This window comes from Heterodontus francisci, chromosome 47, assembly GCF_036365525.1.
Source record: "Heterodontus francisci isolate sHetFra1 chromosome 47, sHetFra1.hap1, whole genome shotgun sequence".
Classification (NCBI taxonomy): Eukaryota; Metazoa; Chordata; class Chondrichthyes; order Heterodontiformes; family Heterodontidae; genus Heterodontus; species Heterodontus francisci.
The window spans coordinates 11,578,654-11,597,570 of NC_090417.1; the positions used below are offsets into that span (position 1 = coordinate 11,578,654).

The window sequence follows — 18,917 nt, forward strand, 5'->3', positions numbered from 1 at the left end:
GTGTGTTTGCTGCACGACAACAGTAAAGGAAGTAGTTGATGGGCTGTGTAGTACTCTTTTTATGTCCTGAGCTTGTGGTACTATATAAATTCAAGTCTTTGCCTCCTGAAGTTTGATTATTGAGGGTTGGGTTAATGTTGTCAGTACCATGGTGCCAGCTTTTCCCTGGCTGTGGATCTGTTGTTCCAGCCACCGCCACACACCGGTCTTGTTACAGAGTTCATAAGGTCCACTTGACTCAGGTGCAGGGCCCTACTGTCACCACCCTGCCAAGTTAGCCACCTCAGCACAGACGACAAGCTGCGCTGTGTGGTTGAGTCTGTTGGAGGAAGAACCCAGGCCTGTTTGTTGGAGCTGTGTTCATCTTTTCTGTCTGGTCTTTCCACAGGTCTGCACAACTCGAGCTGCTGAATGATCTGCATCAAATCAGGAAGGCAGCCCCATCTAGTGGTGGCTTGGAATACACTGAGCCTGCACCCAGTTCTTCGAGCACCAAGATTGTGATGAATGACAAGGTGAGGGAGTATGATAATTGAGAAGATTGAGTGGGGAGAAGTCTTTCACCTCTGAGTCACATGGTGCTGTTTGTGAGTCATGTTTGAGAGACTTAAACAGAAAATTCCAGGCTGACACTCCCCGTGCACTTCTGTGGGAATGTTCCACTGCCAGAGGTGCTGACTTAAAAATGAGACCTGGAAACAAGGCCCTGTCTGACCCTTCAGGTGGACATAAAAGAACCCACTGTGCCATTTTGAAGAAGAGCAGGGGAGTTTTCCCCAGTCTCCAGGCCAATATTGATCCCTCAATTAACATCATGACAGTAGATTATCTGATGATCACATTGCTGTTTGTGGGTACTTGCTGTGTGCATGTTAGCTGCTGTGTTGCTTAGAATACAAGAGTGACCAACTTCATTCGTTGTACAGCGCTGTGGAACCCAAGATCAAATGCACAATCCAAATGAAAGTTTTTTTTCCTCGTTTGCTTTGTAAATATGTCAGTTGATGAGCTGAATGGCTATCTCAATGTTGTGTGACTGACCAAGCTCTTGTTGAGCACATTGACAATTCGTTTTGTTTGTGGGGTACTGCCCAGGATGTTGTGACAAACAGAGCAACGAATCATCAAAATAAATTAATCAAGTTCACCCCTTTGATTTAGTTTAAGTCAAATTGATCATTCACTTCATGGGGCAGTGCCAAGGAAACGAATGGAAGAGCAGGAGGAGGCCATTCAGTCATTCAATTGGATCAAGGGCAGGCAGCTTGGCAGAGGCCCCAAAAGTTCAGTTTTCTGGGAACAGACCTTTCATTTCTTTGTGCGTGGGCTGTTTCCCAATGGTATTTACTTGCTTTTTCTGTTGTAGAGACAGGAACAGCCCTAACTTACACTTCTGCCAATGTTCTTGTTGGCCAGAGGAGCGATGAAGGCCCAGAGGGGCCAGTAGCAGCTGGTCAGCTGATGGTTATAGTCATGGGGAGGCAGGAAGCACCCGTCCCCTGGTCTCCATAATGCATCTCACTGCAGCTGTGTTGGCAAATGCAGGTACGGAGGAGGACAAAGAACAGTACACAGGAACAGGCCATTCGGCCCTCCAAGCCTGCGCCGATCTTGATGCCTGCCTAAACTAACACCTTCTGCACTTCTGGGGCCCATATCCCTCTATTCCCTTCCTATTCATGTATTTGTCAAGATGTCTCTTAGACGTCGCTATCGTATCTGCTTCCACCACCTCCCCTGGCAGCAAATTCCAGGCACTCACCACCCTCTGTGTAAAAAAAAAACCTGCCTCACACATCCCCTCGCACCTTAAACCTATGTCCCCTCGTAACTGACTCTTCCACCCTGTGAAAAAACTTCTGACTATCCACTCTGTCCATGCCGCTCATAACTTTGTAAACCTCTATCATGTCGCCCCTCCACCTCCGTCATTCCAGTGAAAACAATCCGAGTTTTTCCAACCTCTTCTCATAGTTAATGCCCTCCAGACCAGACAACATCCTGGTAAACCTCTTCTGACCCTCTCCAAAGCCTCCACGTCCTTCTGGTAGTGTGGCGACCAGAATTGCACGCAATATTCTAAGTGTGGCCTAACTAAAGTTCTGTACAGCTGCAGCATGACTTGCCAATTTTTATACTCTATGCCCCGACCGATGAAGGCAAGCATGCCGTATGCCTTCTTGACTACCTTATCCACCTGCATTGTCACTTTCAGTGACCTGTGGACCTGTCCGCCCAGATCTCTCTGCCTGTCAATGCTCCTAAGGGTTCTGCCATTTACTGTATACTTCCCACCTGCATTAGACCTTCCAAAATGCATTACCTCACATTTGTCCGGATTAAACTCAGTCCAGGAGAAAGAGAAAGGACAGTTGACCATCCCAGCCACCTTGCACCAAATGCTGAATGGGAACCTGGAAAGAGCAACGGGCTGGCAGCAGGCTGGCTATTTGTGTGACCAGGCATTTCTGGTACATGAGGTCAAGGGGCAGAGGATATCTACATTAGATAGTCACCAATTGGGAGTTCCGCAGAAATGTCTTCACCAAGAGAGTGGTTAAAAGTTGAGCTCACTACCACATGGATTAGTATCGATGCATTACAGGGGAAAGTAGATAAATGCATGAGGTTGAAAGGAACAGCCAGATATCTTGATGGGGTTAGATGAAGTATGAGTGGGAGGAGGCTCTTGTGGAGCATAAACACCAACATGGATCTGTCTGGTCAAATGGCCTGTATGTGCTATAAATACTGAGTAATCCAGTTGAGAGCTTGCTGTTATCCTTGCCTTCAGATCCCCGATGTTCATAGTGTGGGAGCCCAGTGTCATTCCGCTGGCAGTGCTTGGAGACGAGGGTCCATTGCAGTGTGAGGGATGCAGCACCTGCAGAGCACCTTCTGCTGGATGCAGCCCAGACAACAGCCAGGTAAGTATCTGTCCACCAGCCTCCAGTATTCCTTTTCTGGTTTAGTTTTCAAATCAGGGATTTGAGTCTCTAAGAATAGGGAGCAATGCAATCCGATGTAGAATTTTCTGCTTAGCAAGCCAGCAGGTATCAGGTGGAGTATAAGTGTGTGTGTGTGTGTGTGTGTGTGTGTGTGACTGGAGCAAGGTCATTGGATGCAAGGGCTTTATGCAGTTACAAAAAAACATTGTTATTAGACATGATTGCAATTGCCATAAGTAATGAAAACCTAAATTTCTGTGTGCGCCTGTGTGTATGTGTATATCTGTTTTCAGACCTCCATGGCCCATTCTTACCTACTCTGTCACCTCCTCCAGCCCTGCAACTAAGATGTCTACTCTGCTCTAATTCTGGCTTCTTGCACATCACTGTCATGTTTTTTGAACGGCTCTACCCTTGCTGGCTGTTCCTTGAGCTACCAAGATCCTAATCACAAGATTTCTCTTGCTAAACCTCTCTCTTTCTTTCTCCTTTTAGTCTTCTGCTTAAAACCTTCCTCTTGGACCAAGCTTTTGTGAATCTGTCCTTCTATCACCATCTGTGCCTGTGTGAAATTTATTGTTTCCTCTTCCCTCTCTAGACAGTAACTTTGCATGTGTCTTCTATCTCTTCCTTTTCTGGCTTCTATTCCTTTGCCTCCTCTCTTTGTCTTTCATCTTTTACATATTCATTTTTCGACCTTGTAGCTTTCTCCTCTTGCTGCAGAAACTGTGCCTGAATGCCTTAGCAGGCATTTCTCCGGTGAGTGGAAAATGGGTCCATTTGTGAATTGTAGAGTTTACTTGCCCTTGTCTTCTCAGGGAAACCCCATCTGGGTGGGAATCTGGAAATAGGGACATTTTTAATTGATGCCTCTTTTAGTCTGCATGAACAGTCAGATTGTTGTAACTGGGCTGCTCTCAGAAGAGATTTGACAGGGGTGTTCAAAATTGTCAGTGGGTTTTAGAGTTAATAGGAGAAACTGTTGGCAAGGCAAAAACTTGATTGACTCGAGGACAATAGGTGATCGGCCAAAGAACCAAAGACAATACGAGGAAGCATTTGTTTCACGTAGCGAATTGTCATCTATAATGTACTCCCTTTCAGGGTGCTGGAAGTAAATTCAGTACTAATTTTCAAAGGAGAATTGGAGAAATACTTGAAGGGGAAAACTGACAGGGCTATGAAGAAAGAGCAGATGAGTGGAATGAATTGGGTAGCTTAACCAAAGGGTGAGGCCAGGTGCAATGGGCTGAATGACCTCCTTTGGTGCTGTATTATTGTGATGCTGCATTGTGTATTTTCAGAGACAATTCACAAGTCTGCCCATGAACTGTCGGTCTGCGTTTGCAAGGAGAGCCCAGGACCTGTACAACACTCAGAACAACAGAAAAGGCTTCCTTAACTGTGGTGATTCAGCAGAACACTGCAGCAAGGGTATGTCAAATGGAAATCATGGCCTTGCAAATGGAATTGACAGTCACTTAAGTTTTTAATGAAGAAGAAGAAATCGCACTGGAGCCTGAATAGTTCTGTTGGTTGATGTTAGCCCTGCTGACATTGCTCAAGTCTCGAGAGTCTAAATGCAGTCTGTAGCTCTTTGGCTCCAGGCAGTAAAAATGGTCCATGTTTGCACTTGTCAATCCAGCTCTTGATGGGCATGGAGCAGAGAACCAGACTGAAGGTATTCTGCATTCAATTGGCAATCTCCTTCCAAGGCCACAGTGGCTGGTGTGGAATAGGGGAAATATCTCCCACTGCCACACTTGACTCAGTTCCAAGACTGGCACATGAAGCCTGAGTTCATGGAACTTTACTCTGTCTCTGATGTATGTTCTGTCTGACCTGGAGGTGGCTGATGAGCCGAACGTTCAAGATGAAATGCTTTTGTGGTTAACTTGAGAAGGGATGTTAGTCAGGTAAGGGCTGGTGCTGATCAGACTACAATGCATCTGATGCACTTATTCCATGACAATGGGGAAAAGCAGATATATTGAGTTCGGCAGTTGGGTCTTGCTTTTACTGAGAACTGCTTGGTCACCCAACCCGTGTGTAATTTGACATTTTGTAAGTGTCTTGATGAGACATGAAAAAAAAAGCCATGCAATGAGAAAAGGTTGTATGGGACATCAAGCCTGTTTCTTCCACACGCCAAGTGTAATCTATTCAATCACAACTTCAACCTCACAGGTTTCATGTCCTGAGGAAAGTACCCTATAAATAATCAGTTCCCAAAAGTAATGGATCAAATTCCACGACATGAATCAAAGCTAAGAGCAAGCTCCTGTCCTGTCGGCCATTGCATTTCCCCGACAACAGACCAACCATGCAACCCTTTGATGGGTTGCAGGCATGGCCAGTATTTGTAGCCCATCCTTAATTGCACTTCAAGGTGGCGGTGAGCCGCTGCATTTCACAGCAGTGTTGGCCAATAAAATGTCACTCTGTGCCACAGAAGGAGATGTTGGGATAGGTGACCAAAATCTGAGTAAAAGAGGTTGTGTTAGGGTCTAAAGTTCTGTTACAAGATAATAAATACCTGGTTGTTCAAGATAAGGTGAACAGATGTTGGGTGTTTACGTGTGTGTGTGCCTGTGTGCCAAAGCCCGGACCCCTGCAGTTGCCTCCTTGACCCCACCCCTGTGACGCACCGGGCTTTCACCATGCGCAAGATACTACGTAACGGCAAGTTATTGCTGATTAAGCTGTACAATTGGCACCACTGGCCCACATTCAAGGGGTGTTGGCCAAAAAGGAATCCTGCCCAACCATTAATCGGGGTACCAGCCGCAAAATGGAAATAAGAGGTTAGAATTCTCCTGGGTACAACCACTATGACCATGGAAGGGGAAAAAAATAGGATGAAACAGCTGAATGTGTGGGACTGTCACAGTAACCACATTAGCACATTCTATTGCTGGTACCTGTCAAAATGAAGGATGCATATTTGGAAACATGGTTATTTGCGGCACAAAAACTAGCAAAAGAAGAAAAACCTAAAACATTTTTAAAAACAGCTTTGCTGAATTGCCAGACTGCAGAAGTAGAGCATGTGTTTGCTCCTGATAAAAGTGGAAGCAAGAAGACAAAAGCTCAGCAGGCATGTCAGCTTGGCCCAGAATGACTGTCCAGGAGAACTTAATCTAAATAATATATACACACATATCTATACATAATAGATGAAGAGCTAGTCAGCACTGGCTGGTGTGTTGTTTGGAGACCAGAAGTAAGCTGTGACGAGCAATAAACAATCTGAACCAAAGCATCCTAGTCTTAGTGTCGTTTTCACAAACAGGCTTGCAAGTTTCTTCAACAGGTAGGTTTTAAGGAGTGTGTTAAAGGAGCAAAGAGAGGTCGAGGGAGTGATGGAGGAATTCCGATTCTGAGGGTCCACGTTGCTGAAGGCACAGCTGTCAGTGGTGGAACCATGAAAACTGCGGATGCGCAAGTGGCCAGAATAGGAGCAGTGCAGAGAACTGAGTTGTAGAACTGGAGGAGGTCACAGATGGGGAGGGGGGTGAGGCCATGGAGGGATTTGAACACAAGAATGATGCAGGCAGCAGTGTTTTTGAGGAGCTCATTTCATCCATGGCTACCGAACCAAAACTCATGAACAGAGCAGACTGAATGGAGGCAGACAAATATATGTGGCGTGCCAGCAGTGCATTGACTCTGTGACATGACCCTGTGTCACTCTGTATTGATGAGACATTGTGAATCCAATACTTGGGTTTATGGAAAGTGTGAAATAGTTTTGGTCACAGTGATGCCTCATCGTGCCATGATACGTCTTTAGATATTCATTGTGTGGCAAATAACCATGTTTCCACATATGCATCCTTCATTTTGCCAGGAAGTGAATTAGAATGTGCTAATGTCGCTACTGTGATCATAGTGGTTGTACCCAGTAGAATTCTAACCACCTATTTCCATTTTGCAGCTGGTGCCCGAATTAATGGTTGGGCAGGATTCCTCTTTGGCCAACACCCCTTGAATTTGGGCGAGTGGTGCCAATTGTCGAGCTTAATCAGCAACTATAACTTGCCTTTACGTCGTATCTTGGGCATGGTGAAAGCCAGGTGCTTCACAGGAGCAGGTTCAGAGAGGTAATTTCAGAGGTCTGGGCTTAGGCAGCTGAAGACACAGTTGTGATGAAAATCAGACATGTGCAAGAGGCCAGTAACCTAGCTGAGAGCACATAACCTGTAAGAAATTGAATGAAGCATGGAATCCTGGTTTAGATGGGGGAGTACCACAATTCATTTAGTCTCAAGATATTGAGGGAGTTGAGTGTTAAGTATGAATGTGTTTGAGCAGCTGTTAAGCCACTGCATGTATTCAGGTTAACCTCTTCCTTTTCCAGGCACCATATCCTGTCGAGAAGCACAGGTGAAAAATCACAAGAGGAAATTGAACCATGGTGAAAGAAGTGACATCAACTTAGCCAAGCTACCAAGATGGTGCCATAACTCCGATGTGAAACTAGAAAATGACAACATGCAAATGTCGTTGGGCACTGAGCAACTGGATACAAGGGGAACACCATTGCCTCAAAATCAAGACCACAAAATAATGCAGAAGGTAGGATGGGTAATATGTGCTGACAATACCAGTTGAAAATTTCTCCACAGGAAGAATAACTTGTGGGAAACATGACCTTTGGATCTCAGCAGAATCTAGCAAAACAGAATAATGGCCAAGTGGAAATCATGTCAAGTTGTTGCAGCAGTGAAAGGAGATTAGTGCAAGCTTCCTTGATGGGTGATAACAAAGGCTCCATCAGTGGAAAGCCCATGAAATGTCTGAACCATCTGGAGGGTCCTGAGAAGTCACCAGTGGCATTCCCTGTCAATTCCACTTCTAATCCAAATAACCAGAACTGGAGAGCAATGAATGGACTACTTATGAGCCAAGATGATCAGAAAATGGACATCCTGAAAGGCCCTTTGTAAACTGCATTGCAGGTCAAGGGTCACACAGTTCGAAGTTCAAATCGAAAGGATCAGTGAGTTTCCTGAGTCACTCAGGTTGCAGTGAAGCACCTGCCCAACAACTTTGTCAATTTTCATCAACAACTTTTAACAGTCAGCAGTTGAGTCCGAGTTGGCAGCAGAACTTGCAACTCTCTTTGCCTGAAGCCAACAATGCTGATGCATAAAAGAGGAGCTTGATCTGCAATCTGTTGTCGTCGTACCATCAATCTGCAATGTTGGAGGCCACATGGCATCCATTCTACTCCTCAACTGTCTCCAGTGGGATTTCTGGATCGATGCTTGCTCCTAATGTGAACCCAGGCGTGGGATTAAGCAGCTATTCACATTTGCATGATCATTCTCCACACTTCAGTGGCAATCCATCATCTCTTGCCTCATTTTTGACCATCAAACCGCATTTGGACTCCACAGATGGCAGGGGTCTTAGTATCCAAAGCATCTGCAGGTCTCTCGCCAGGCCCAACTAAGTGCAACATACGGCCAGCTCAATCTGTGTCCCCTGATGTGGCAAAGTGTAAACATGGACATGATGTCAGGACCAAGTATGCTGGTCACTCATCCGGGCGATGCAAATAGGGAAAGCACTTTGACTATGGTTGGTATTTGTACACTGCAAACGTGTACATATAGGGGGGAAAACATACTGGAATTGCACACGTCAGTCAGAATATGAAAGGCAAGTTAGGTTTGTGCTGCGACTTGACATTGCAACCAAAATAAGTAGGGAAAACGAGAGCAACTGCTGGAGGGCAAGAGTTTAGGGATGCAAAATGCTGTCACACTGAGGCCACTAATGGGTTTAGTAGTTGTGGGGGGGTTAGATTTTAGAATGCAGAAGGAAAAGTGAAAGGGATGTGCACTGGGCAGAGGTAATTATCTTAACATTTCCAAATCACACTTTTCCCAACAAAAAGGAAAGTGCAAAAGTGCTTCACAATGAAGTGTAGTCGCTTCATTCAAGTAGAAAACCCTGGCATCCAATGTATACACAAGATGCCACAGAAAGCCATGAGATAAATGAATGGAGAATCCATGTTCACTGGTGGTGTTTGACAGGTTTATGTTGACAAGGCCACCAGAAGAAGTGGTGTCTTATTCTGCATTGGGCAGTCAGATCCCATTGAGATGATAGGCGGGGCCTCAGTTCAGTGTATTATCTGGCACATCGCAGCCTGTATGAAATTAGCTGGCTGTGCTAAGGTAGTATTTGTGTACTGTGCAATTAGTCTAAGCTTGGAAGTGAAAAGTAGTCAAAGCTCCCGTTTTTCGTCATTATCCCATGACTCTTGTTTGCATGGACTTTTGAGTGACAAATGGATTGACCTCTGTAGAACTGTAGAATTGGAGAACTTCTAAACCAGGATGATCCAACCTTTTCACGTGGGGGGGGCCACATTACAATTTTTGTCCTTTTGTTTTATAGGGGGTCGGTGAGAAAATTTCAGAAAAATAAAGGGATTAAAAAAATTCATCTTTCAATTTCTCAAAAAAGAATCGTTGTTCATTTTTGTGAAGAAGCTTTAAATGATTTATTGACTGAGATTGTGGTGAATATATTGGCCACTGATTGAGTGTGATAGATGGCATATTTTTGCTTGTACAAGTAGTCATTGTTTGTGAAGACATATCTCCACATCTCAGTTGTAAATGACTGACCCCCTTATTCTCAAACCATGTTCAAGAGTTGCAGACTCTTGAGCGTGGAGTGCGTCAAACCCTCCCAAGACTGTTAAATATTTCCATGAGATCACCTCTCATTCTTGTAAGCGCCAGGGAATCTCGGCCCTACAGATATTTAACTATCCCAGAGTCAGGGAGTGGGGAATGTTACTGCACCAAGCGTAGAGGCATAATTGGAGCCATATGTGCTGGCTTCTAAATGATCAGAGTGACCAGCGTAAGCTCTTGCAATGGCCGAGGTGGTCAGTGTAATCCACAGTGTGGCACTGAACCACTAAGGCAATGAATTTGCCAGCTTTGATCCCTGAACTGCGCTTGTATCAGCCTGGGGAAGGTGGGGCAATCGTGATGGTATACTAGCCCAAGCCTGAAGGGCCTGATGCCCAAGAGTCTGCAACTTCACAAGGAGCAATGAGCAAAAGTACTGAGAACTGTAACTTTAAGCTAGTCATTATCTGTAAAGTAACCATATATCTTCTCTTGTGCTTTTAGAGATGTTTATGGGCATGTTATACATCCTTTTCCACATGGTGTGAAAATCCATAGTAGTACAAGTTCAAGAAGTGACCTTGAGGCCAGATGTACCAAGAGGCCCTGTTCCAACAGAATTTGGATTGTGCTGACCCAATTGATTTCAAGCATGGTAAAAGAGACACTTCAATTGTGCTGGCAGAGGCCAGAGACATGAGGACAGTCTCGGCATTTATGAATGAGCAGAAGACAACATCTGGAGAACCTCCTGCGCTATCTCCAGATGCCAGGCCAACTTGTAGCAGTAAAGATTTCTCGAGATCTGCTTCAGACTTGATGTCGTCACAACACTCTCCCAATTTTACCAGCAAGGCAGGAACTAACACCCAACGCCAACCTTCTGCCAATGACGAGGTGCCAAGGCATCTCGATTTCGGAGCGGCCTTCTTCTACTCAGCTGTTGAGACCATTGCACAGCTTTCTGCTTTGCAGAGACTGCCACGAGAAACTGCACAGAAGCTGAAAGAACAGAAAATCCAATATAAAACACCCCTTTCATTGCTTCAACTGAAAGCTTCAGGCAGCAAAGATAGCTTTGAAGATTTGAGTTGTGGTTACCTGGAAGAGAAATGTGACTTGGCCAAAGTGCAAGCTTTCCCTCTGCTGCTTGCTCCCCCAATGGTGGTACATCACCTTGGTCAGCATTCATTGACAATGCCAACGTGCGAGTCTCCAAAATTCCCTGCAACTTGGGAACTCATTCCACAGGATATCATGAACAAAGATTCCAATGGAAATTTCAAACTAGGAAGACTGGAGCCTGAGAAAACAAGTGACCTTTCTGGCATTTTGAAGAAAGTTTCTAACTATAATCAAATACCTTCTACACCCTGCCCTCCTTCAGCTGAGAAACAAATTGTAGTCGTACCACAGGTGGAATTGAGTGACAAGATAAAGAAAAGCATCTATTCCAGGACTGATCTTAACTGGAGCATAGATCAGCGGGCAAACAGTGGCTGCAAGGCTTTCAAGAAAGAACGTCTTTGCAGCTCACTAACTGCCATGCAAAGCAGTCAAGAATTAGGCCATGAGAATGACGATTTGTCTCCCTTAAATGGTATCTTAAATATAAAAGGAATAAGCTGGGGAAGCAATATCACAGATTAGTGCACACCCAAAAAGTACAAGGCATCCAGGGCAGCAACTCCTTCTCCCGAAGAAGTCTCCAGTGAATGTCTGCTTACTGCTGGGGAGATAAGTTCAGAAGTACTGATGCCAATGCTAACACCGGTCAAACAGTTGGCTGGTCAAGATGCTTTCAGTGCTGGTCCATCTTTGCAGTCCAACCCACACAACTGCCAGGGAAAGCTGAAGAAAGCATGGCTCACATGACATTCAGAACAAGACAGCATGACAAAGCAACAAGGAAGCCACGGTAACGAGACTGTTTCAGGTCAGGTTGGTAGCCAAGGGTTAGAGATGGAACCTGCTCGCATGCTAAATAGTGCAAAGCAGCAGGCAGAAACAGAGAGGAGGCTTGTGGCCAGAAGGAGCTGTGACAGTGAGCACAGTGACCAAGCAGAAAATAAATGCTGCCTCAGGACAAGGCAAGAGAGCAAGCTGACAGATCTGCGTAAGGCAAGTCAGGTCATGCAGCAGGAGAAGGTGACAAATTGTAGTAAGGAGGAGCCAGAAGTGAGAGGAAGCTGAAAACTGGATCAAGTAAATAGCCGTGTGCAGAATGGTATGACTGCTGTTGGTATTTTCTGTTAATCCTCGGTAGAATTCCATAGAAGTAGGCCATTTGGCGCAGCTTGTCCATGTCAGTGTTCATGCTGCACTTTTAGCACTCCTTTATTTGAACTGTCCACATATCCTTCGACTCCTTTCTCTCTCGTGTTTAGCTTCCTCTGAAATTCTTCTGTGGTACACACCTCAATGTGGTCGCGAGTTCAACATCCTCACCACTCTTTGCGCAAAGATGGTTCTCTTCAATTCACAATTGGATTCGTCAGTCAGAACCTTAAATGTCCTAGTTTTGGTCTTTTCCACAAAGGTTACAATATTCTCTAAATCTGCCATATTAAACACTTCATTTTTGAAGTGCTGCATCACATCTCCTATCAGCCATTTGTTTTCTACAGAAAAGAGCCACATCGTGTTTAATGTTTTATGAATATAACCTTCCACTTCTGGTATCATTGTCAATCTTAGTTGCATCATCTCCAGTGCTTCCATATCCTCTGTAATATGGAGACAAGAATTGTACAGTGTATTTAAGTGTGGTCCAACCCAAGTTCTCCATAATGTCTCTTTGTTTCAATTCTATCCCTTCTAAAAATGAAGCGCAGTGCTTTGTTTGCTTTATCTAATGGTCTTATTAACTTGTGCTCTGTTTTCAGTGATTTGTGTGAGATATAATAGTTTGTCTTAGCTGCTTATTTTTCACACACTCTTGCTGTAACTTGTGGATGCAAGTTTGAGATTCTAAGCAATGGTGGGTGTTGGCAGGCGATTTGCTTTGCAGCAGGTGTTGCTGGTTAGAGAACAGGAACGTCGATTGATCCTCTTCCCAATCCAATAGAAAATTGCCAACTCTGGTTGGACGTATTCCTGGAGGTTGTATCAGGATCACCTGACCTCTGACATTATTCCCCCTTCTGCCAAACTTGTTGAAGAAATGGAACTGGATAACACACCATTGTCTTTGGTTAACTGTGCTGCTGTCATTTTCTTCTTCTGGACTGTGAGCAGAAGTCAGTACAGATTAATGGTTAATTCTTGGAGACTCCAGGAAAATGCTGTCATGTTGCCACCCAAAGGGCTGAGGGTGTGTCAAGCCCCACTTTGTGTGGACATGAATTGGAACTGTCTAAGCAAAGAAGATTTGGGGACTTTTCTGCTCCATATGGATGACTGTGTATCAAGTGATAGTTCAACCCAGTGAAACATCAGGGCTAGTCCATTGATGGCAGCAAATGGGAAGTGCAGGAGGAGGAGGGGGAAGCAGTTCGATGGGCTTGAGCCTGTTGTCCCATTCGTCCACCGTAAGGTTGAGGCAAGAGCCAGAGAAATGCCAGAGTAACGTTGCCAGTAACGTTGGAGGGAACAAATGTGGAACATGATCCTATTTATTGTTGGGCCTGGATATTGTTGGATGTGTTGCGATTGTTTATGTTGCTTTATTGTCTCTTGTGTCTTGCAGATGCATTGGATGTGCCATCGCCCATGCTGCTGAAGAGTGCAGGAGATTGCTTCCTCCAGGACATTCCCTGCACTGAGCTTTTCACCAACATCCCTCTCTACCGAGACTGCTGCTCAAGTTGCAGTGGGAAGGGACTAGATTTATCTCCGTTGTCCTTTTCCTGCAGGTTCATGCATCTCCGCAGGTATGTGACATTGAAGAAATGTGGGATGCAGAACGAGTTGTCTGAAATTCACTTCGTGTTATATAAATTATAATTGTTCCCCATCAGTAACTGTCTCCACCACTACCCTCCCTGATGTATCTGACACCACCCACTACATTCATGCTGTCTTGCACAAATACTGTACTCCTGCACAACTTCCACCTATATAGCCTTTAACATTGTAAAAGTTTCACAGGAGCGTTGTGAAACAAAATACAGCAGTTAGCCACATGAGCTACAAGGCTAGTTGACCATAAAGCTTAATCCAAGAGCTCGGTTTTGAGGCTGATTGGAAATGAGGTAGAGGCACAGATAGGTTTAGATAGTGAATTTCAGAGCTTGGCAGCTGTTGGCACAGCCAGCGAAGGCGGACAGATGAAAATAGGCCATGTGCAAGAGGCCAGATTTAGAGCAGTATAGAGATCTTTCTATGCGATTGCAGGAGGTGTAATACCTGCCCTTTCACCACCACCTCTCCTCACAACCCAAGGCCCCAAACGCTGCTTTTAGGTGAAGCTGCAATTTACTTGTACTTCTTTCAATGTCGTTTTCTGTATTCGCTGCTCACAGTGCGGTCCCCTCTAAACTGGGGAGACCAAACGCAGATTGGGTGACTGCTTTGCGGAACACCTCTGCTCATTCTGAAAGCATGACCGTGAGCTTCCGGTCGCTTCCATTTCAAGACATCATCTGCTTTCGTGCCCACATTTCTGTCCTTGGCCTGCTGCAGTGTTCCAGTGACAGGAGCAGTACCTGATGTTTTGATTAAGCACTCAACAGCCTTGTGGGTTCAACCTTGAGTTCAACAGTGTCAGAGCAGAACTGGCTTTTTTTTTAACATATTATGATATTGTTTAATATTTAACCATTTGCCTGTTTTTTTCATGTGCGCAGAGTTGCTCATGACAATGCAATTAACACTCTGTGAACTAATGCTTTGTCTTTCACCAGAAGCATTACACACTCTTTGCCTTTGTCCCAGGACAGCTTTGTTATTTAATTTCTCCTGTCCTCTGCACTATCACACACCTTCCCTTTTTGTTGTCTTCCCCACTAACCTCCTACCCCTGACCCCCTTCACTTGCTTCAAACCTAATTATTTTCAAATCTTTGCCAGTTCTGATGAAAGGTCACTGACTTGAAACGTTAGCTGTGCTTCTCTCTCCTCAGATGCTGCCAGAGCTGCTGAGTATTTCCAGCACTTGCTGTTTTTATTTGAGATTTCCAGCACCTGCAGTGCTTTGCTTTTTTTATGTTTGAGATCTTGGAGGAGATTATCGAGATAGGGAGGGGTGAGGCCAGAGAGGCATTTGAAAACAAGGAAGCAGGCATTGTTGGATTTGGAGCCAATGTAGCTCAGTCAACAGGGCTGCTACTTGGCAAAGGGCACTGCTGTGGCACAAGTGTCCCACACGTGAAACTGAGCCAGACTAAGTAGCATTTAAAAGGAGTTCCTGTTTGTGTAGCTGCTGAAAGATCATCCATTATGTTGTCCAGCTGTTAACAAAGAAAAAGTCAGGTTCTCACTCACTTCTGATTTTTGCACTGAGGAAAGAAATCTTTGTCGGAAGCACTGATTCAGGCTCATGAGTCTGTTGTCTCATTTTACCTCTGCTCGATCTTGTTTTAGTCTGGGGATCAAAAGTTGGAGTGGAGTAATTTTGAATGAAATTGCATGTCTGAGTTTGATTGCTGCTGATGAAAAACCTCCTGTAGATCACTGTGCTGGACATGGGGATGTGTTCGAGAGGGCTGCTGGGGCTCAATACAACAGTCGCCCAGCACTGGGCAAGAACCTTCAGAAGAATTCTTAACTGTACAGGCAAGAAGTTGTCCCTTATTAAATGTGTGTCTGTCTCTGCTGTCAGGTTGTCCATCAGTAGAAATGGCGGTCTGAAGGTTTTTTCCACAGAAGACCAGGTGAAAGAAGAAATTGTGCTGCAGCCAGCGGCCAGTGCCACAGAGACTGTTCTTAATCCCGAACCCTCTCCCTACATCTTGGGACACGTAGGCGATCCATTCTGTGACATCGTGCTGGCTGAACAGCGACCGCTGGAGAAGATCACTGAAAGCTACGATGGTAAGATGGTCAGGAACCACGATGTCTCTGGGATTTAATGCAAAATTGCACTCAGTGCTAACTGAAGTTAAATTTTGCCTCGTCAAAATGCTGAGAGACCATAGACATGACGGAACGGTCACAAAACGGGGCCAGGCCATTTGGCCTGTAACAGCTCTGCTCCTTCCTTGCAAGAGCAACTTATCTAGTACCACTCCCCTGCTCTTACCATGAAGACCAGCAAATTGTTTCTCTTGAGGTAGTTACCAAGTTGACTTTTGAAAGCCATGATTGAATCTGCCTCAACCACATTCCAGATTGGAATAATTCAGTGTGAATTAAAAATAAAGTTTTTCTTCTATTCACTGTTCGATTTGCCAGTGGCTTCAAATTGGTGTGCTCTGGTTCTTGACCCTTGCACCAATGGGAACAGTTTCTCCTGATTGTCTCTGTCCAGACCACTCAGGATTTGAAATCAAATTTGTCTCAAATCTCCTCTCAACAGCCTGAGCTTATCCAAAACTATATACGAAAATGAAGTCTCTTATCTCAGGAACTATTCTCGTCAATCTTGTCAGAAACCTCTCCAATGCATTCACATCCTTCCCAAAGTTTGATGGCCAGAATTGAATGCTGTTTTACAGTTGTTTGTCATAACTTGCTTGCCCATTCCACCAGCCTGTCTCTGTCCTCTTGAGTCTGGCACTTTACTGCTCACAGTTTACAATAATTTCTCATTGTGTGCCATCTACAAAGTTTGAAATTGTTCCCTGCACACCCAAGAGTAGGTCATGAATCTACATGAAGAAAAGCAGTAGTCCATGACCTGGGGAACTGCACTGTAAACTTGCCTCCAGTCTTAACAGAATCAGTCAGCACTAATCTCTCTGTTATAAAACAAGAAATGCTGGAACCACTCAGCAGGTCTGGCAGCATCTATGGAAAGAGAAGCAGAGTTAACGTTTCGGGTCAGTGACCCTTCATCGACCCGAAACGTTAACTCTGCTTCTCTTTCCACAGATGCTGCCAGACCTGCTGAGTGGTTCCAGCATTTTTTGTTTTTATTTCAGATTTCCAGCATCCGCAGTATTTTGCTTCTACTCTCTTTGTTTCCTGTCATTGAGCCAACTTAGTCTGCATGCTGTCCTTGTCCCTTTTATTCCATGGGTTCAGTTTTGCTGGGAAGTGTAGCACATGGATGTGCCCATCAAATGAGTGGCCCATGAACAGGCTCCTCAGTCCTTTATGGGTTGTACTGATGTCATATTTTGTTCCTACCTTTTTCTCAAGGCATTGCCTCTTGCTGGTTGCACTTTCGGTCTCCCATCTGTCATGCGAGTGTTCTCACTGCGTGTGTCAGCATAGTCTGAGCAGCTGCAAGCTATTTGACCTTTGGTGCTGCTCAGCCAAGGTCTGTATAAAAGCCTTTCCCAGCAAGCATGATTGGTCAGCAATGGCAAGGTTTCTGAGTTGAAAGACAGTGCTTGCAATGCTGCAGGTAGTGTCTCAAATGAATGGATCACGATGGTTCAGGCACTGCATTTACCAACTGTATTTCCACAGGTTCCATTGCCTTCAAGGTGCCATTTGGAGAGAAGGAAGAGACGTGTGACAGTTGTCACTGTGCGGTATTTCACATTCATTGGGTGTGCCTGAGGTGTGGCTGTTTTTACATGAATCATAAAAAAAGCACCAGGACTGGAAAAGGTGAGAAGTCATGTGTGTTTACATGTCTTTTGTGTGAACGTGTGCACCCATGCATGCACTTTCACTGCCAACTCAGCTGTGGTCAGTGGGTAGCACTCTGACAAGGCAGTCAGAGAGTTGTGGGTTTAAGTCCCAGACTGAGGGACATGATGGTGAAATCTAGGCAGTGCATTACGAAGGGAGCGCTGCATAGTTGGAGGAGACCTTCAAGCAAGGCTCTGTCTGCCCACTCAATTGGATGTGAAATTTTGCACAGGACTATGCAGAGAAGAGCAGGAAAGGATTGCCCAGCATTCTGGGCAAAATATATCCTTGAACTAACATGACGGAAGACAGATTACCTGGTTGTGATCGCTGTTTGTGGGATCTTCCTGTGCATGACCTAAATCACCAAAGTGATGCCACTTTAAATGTAATGAGTTGGTTGTAAAGCACTTTGATTGTCTTTTTAAGTTGTGAAAGGTGATGTAAGAATGCAAGTCTTTTTCAAAGAATAATGCAATGGAAATTTCAAAAAAAAATGTTCCAAGAAAGGATTAAAATTATGACGGTGGGAAGAAGTTTTTTTTAAATCTTGTAAAAGTACTGAGTGTGCATGAAAGGCTCAGGGCAGGATGGAGCAGATTGCATATCATGATCTAATGTTTGTGGCAAGAATTGGGTTGTTTCGGTGATTCCATGAATCACGTTTCAACCTCATAGTCCCTCGTGTAGTATTTTTATGATGCGACTAGTCTCCACTTAATACAATTTCATGAGGAAAGCACCATGCTTTTCTCAGAAGTTGCTGCAGTTTCAGCCATGTGTTTTGTTTGCTGCGGTTCAAAGCCACTATTGAAATAGGCTGGGCTGTCATGTGCTCTTCTGACGAAAGGAAAGTTGCTGTCAAATAAGCAGTTTGTTGTGACTCATGTCAGAGGTGTGACAGAAGTCATTGGCTAACATAATGGTGGCGAATGCGATTCAGTGTGGAGATTGTCGGGGCAAGTGAAGAAATAGAAATATAAGGATGCATCACAATCAGATAAGAGCATGCCCAATCTACCTCAACATGACTTTCCCATCCTATCCTCATAACTCTTCATACCCTTCATGTGCCAAAATCTCACGTCATCAGTCTTAAATATCGTCACCAACTCAGCATCCACTGGAGGGCCTGGCTAAGAGAAGGAAGGTGTCATTGTTCATTTCTTTGAAAGTTGCAGGGAGAGTGTGTACAATGGTTTTTTACAGCTGCAGATAGAAGGAAGGTTTGGAGAATTGAAATCTGCACTGACCATAGTTCTATGAGTGGGAGAGTTGTAAGCCCTTCTGGATTTGAGCAAAACAGTCCATTTAACTCTTTTCCACACTTGTTCTTGTAACCTTGTCAGCTTCCAAATTTTGGATTGCTCGGCGATGAATCCGAACTCACTCTGTCATTGTTATTGTATTTTCCATGGTTGGCTGACAGCTGGGTAAAAGTTTGGGAACATGTCTCAGGAATAACAACCCGAAGATCTCTTCTTTCAATATTGGTTGGTACTGAATTTATTACAGGCCTCCTTTGTTAAAAAAATAAATTTGAACAAATTTATTGTATGAAAGATGCACAACTGAATATCAAATAATGATCTGACCAGAAAGAATTTTCATTTATGTAGCACCTTTC

At 44.6% G+C, this 18,917-nt stretch overlaps 2 protein-coding genes across 2 annotated transcripts; both read left to right on the forward strand.

Annotated features, from left to right (window-relative positions):
• Window positions 1–465: 465 nt before the first annotated feature.
• On the forward strand, window positions 466–7,897 carry LOC137357158 (uncharacterized). The gene is made up of 5 exons (XM_068023259.1): window positions 466–515; window positions 2,795–2,927; window positions 4,253–4,382; window positions 7,309–7,526; window positions 7,619–7,897. The coding sequence occupies exons 1-5, from the start codon at window positions 508–510 to the stop codon at window positions 7,895–7,897; spliced, it is 768 nt and encodes a 255-aa protein (XP_067879360.1). The 5' UTR covers window positions 466–507.
• Window positions 7,898–13,104: 5,207 nt separating this feature from the next.
• On the forward strand, window positions 13,105–17,763 carry LOC137357159 (lysine-specific demethylase 3A-B-like). Its single transcript, XM_068023260.1, has 5 exons — window positions 13,105–13,183; window positions 13,296–13,479; window positions 15,369–15,580; window positions 17,123–17,266; window positions 17,720–17,763. The coding sequence occupies exons 1-5, from the start codon at window positions 13,105–13,107 to the stop codon at window positions 17,761–17,763; spliced, it is 663 nt and encodes a 220-aa protein (XP_067879361.1).
• The last annotated feature ends 1,154 nt before the right edge of the window (window positions 17,764–18,917 follow it).

Coding starts and splice junctions, on each gene's coding strand:
- LOC137357159 (XM_068023260.1), top strand. CDS start 13,105: ATGGGCTTGAGCCTGTTGTCCCATTCGTCCACCGTAAGGTTGAGGCAA. Junction 15,581..17,122: donor GATCACTGAAAGCTACGATG/GTAAGATGGTCA, acceptor GTATTTCCACAG/GTTCCATTGCCTTCAAGGTG. Junction 17,267..17,719: donor AAGCACCAGGACTGGAAAAG/GTGAGAAGTCAT, acceptor TGTCTTTTTAAG/TTGTGAAAGGTGATGTAAGA.
- LOC137357158 (XM_068023259.1), top strand. Junction 2,928..4,252: donor GCAGCCCAGACAACAGCCAG/GTAAGTATCTGT, acceptor GTGTATTTTCAG/AGACAATTCACAAGTCTGCC. Junction 4,383..7,308: donor AGCAGAACACTGCAGCAAGG/GTATGTCAAATG, acceptor TTCCTTTTCCAG/GCACCATATCCTGTCGAGAA.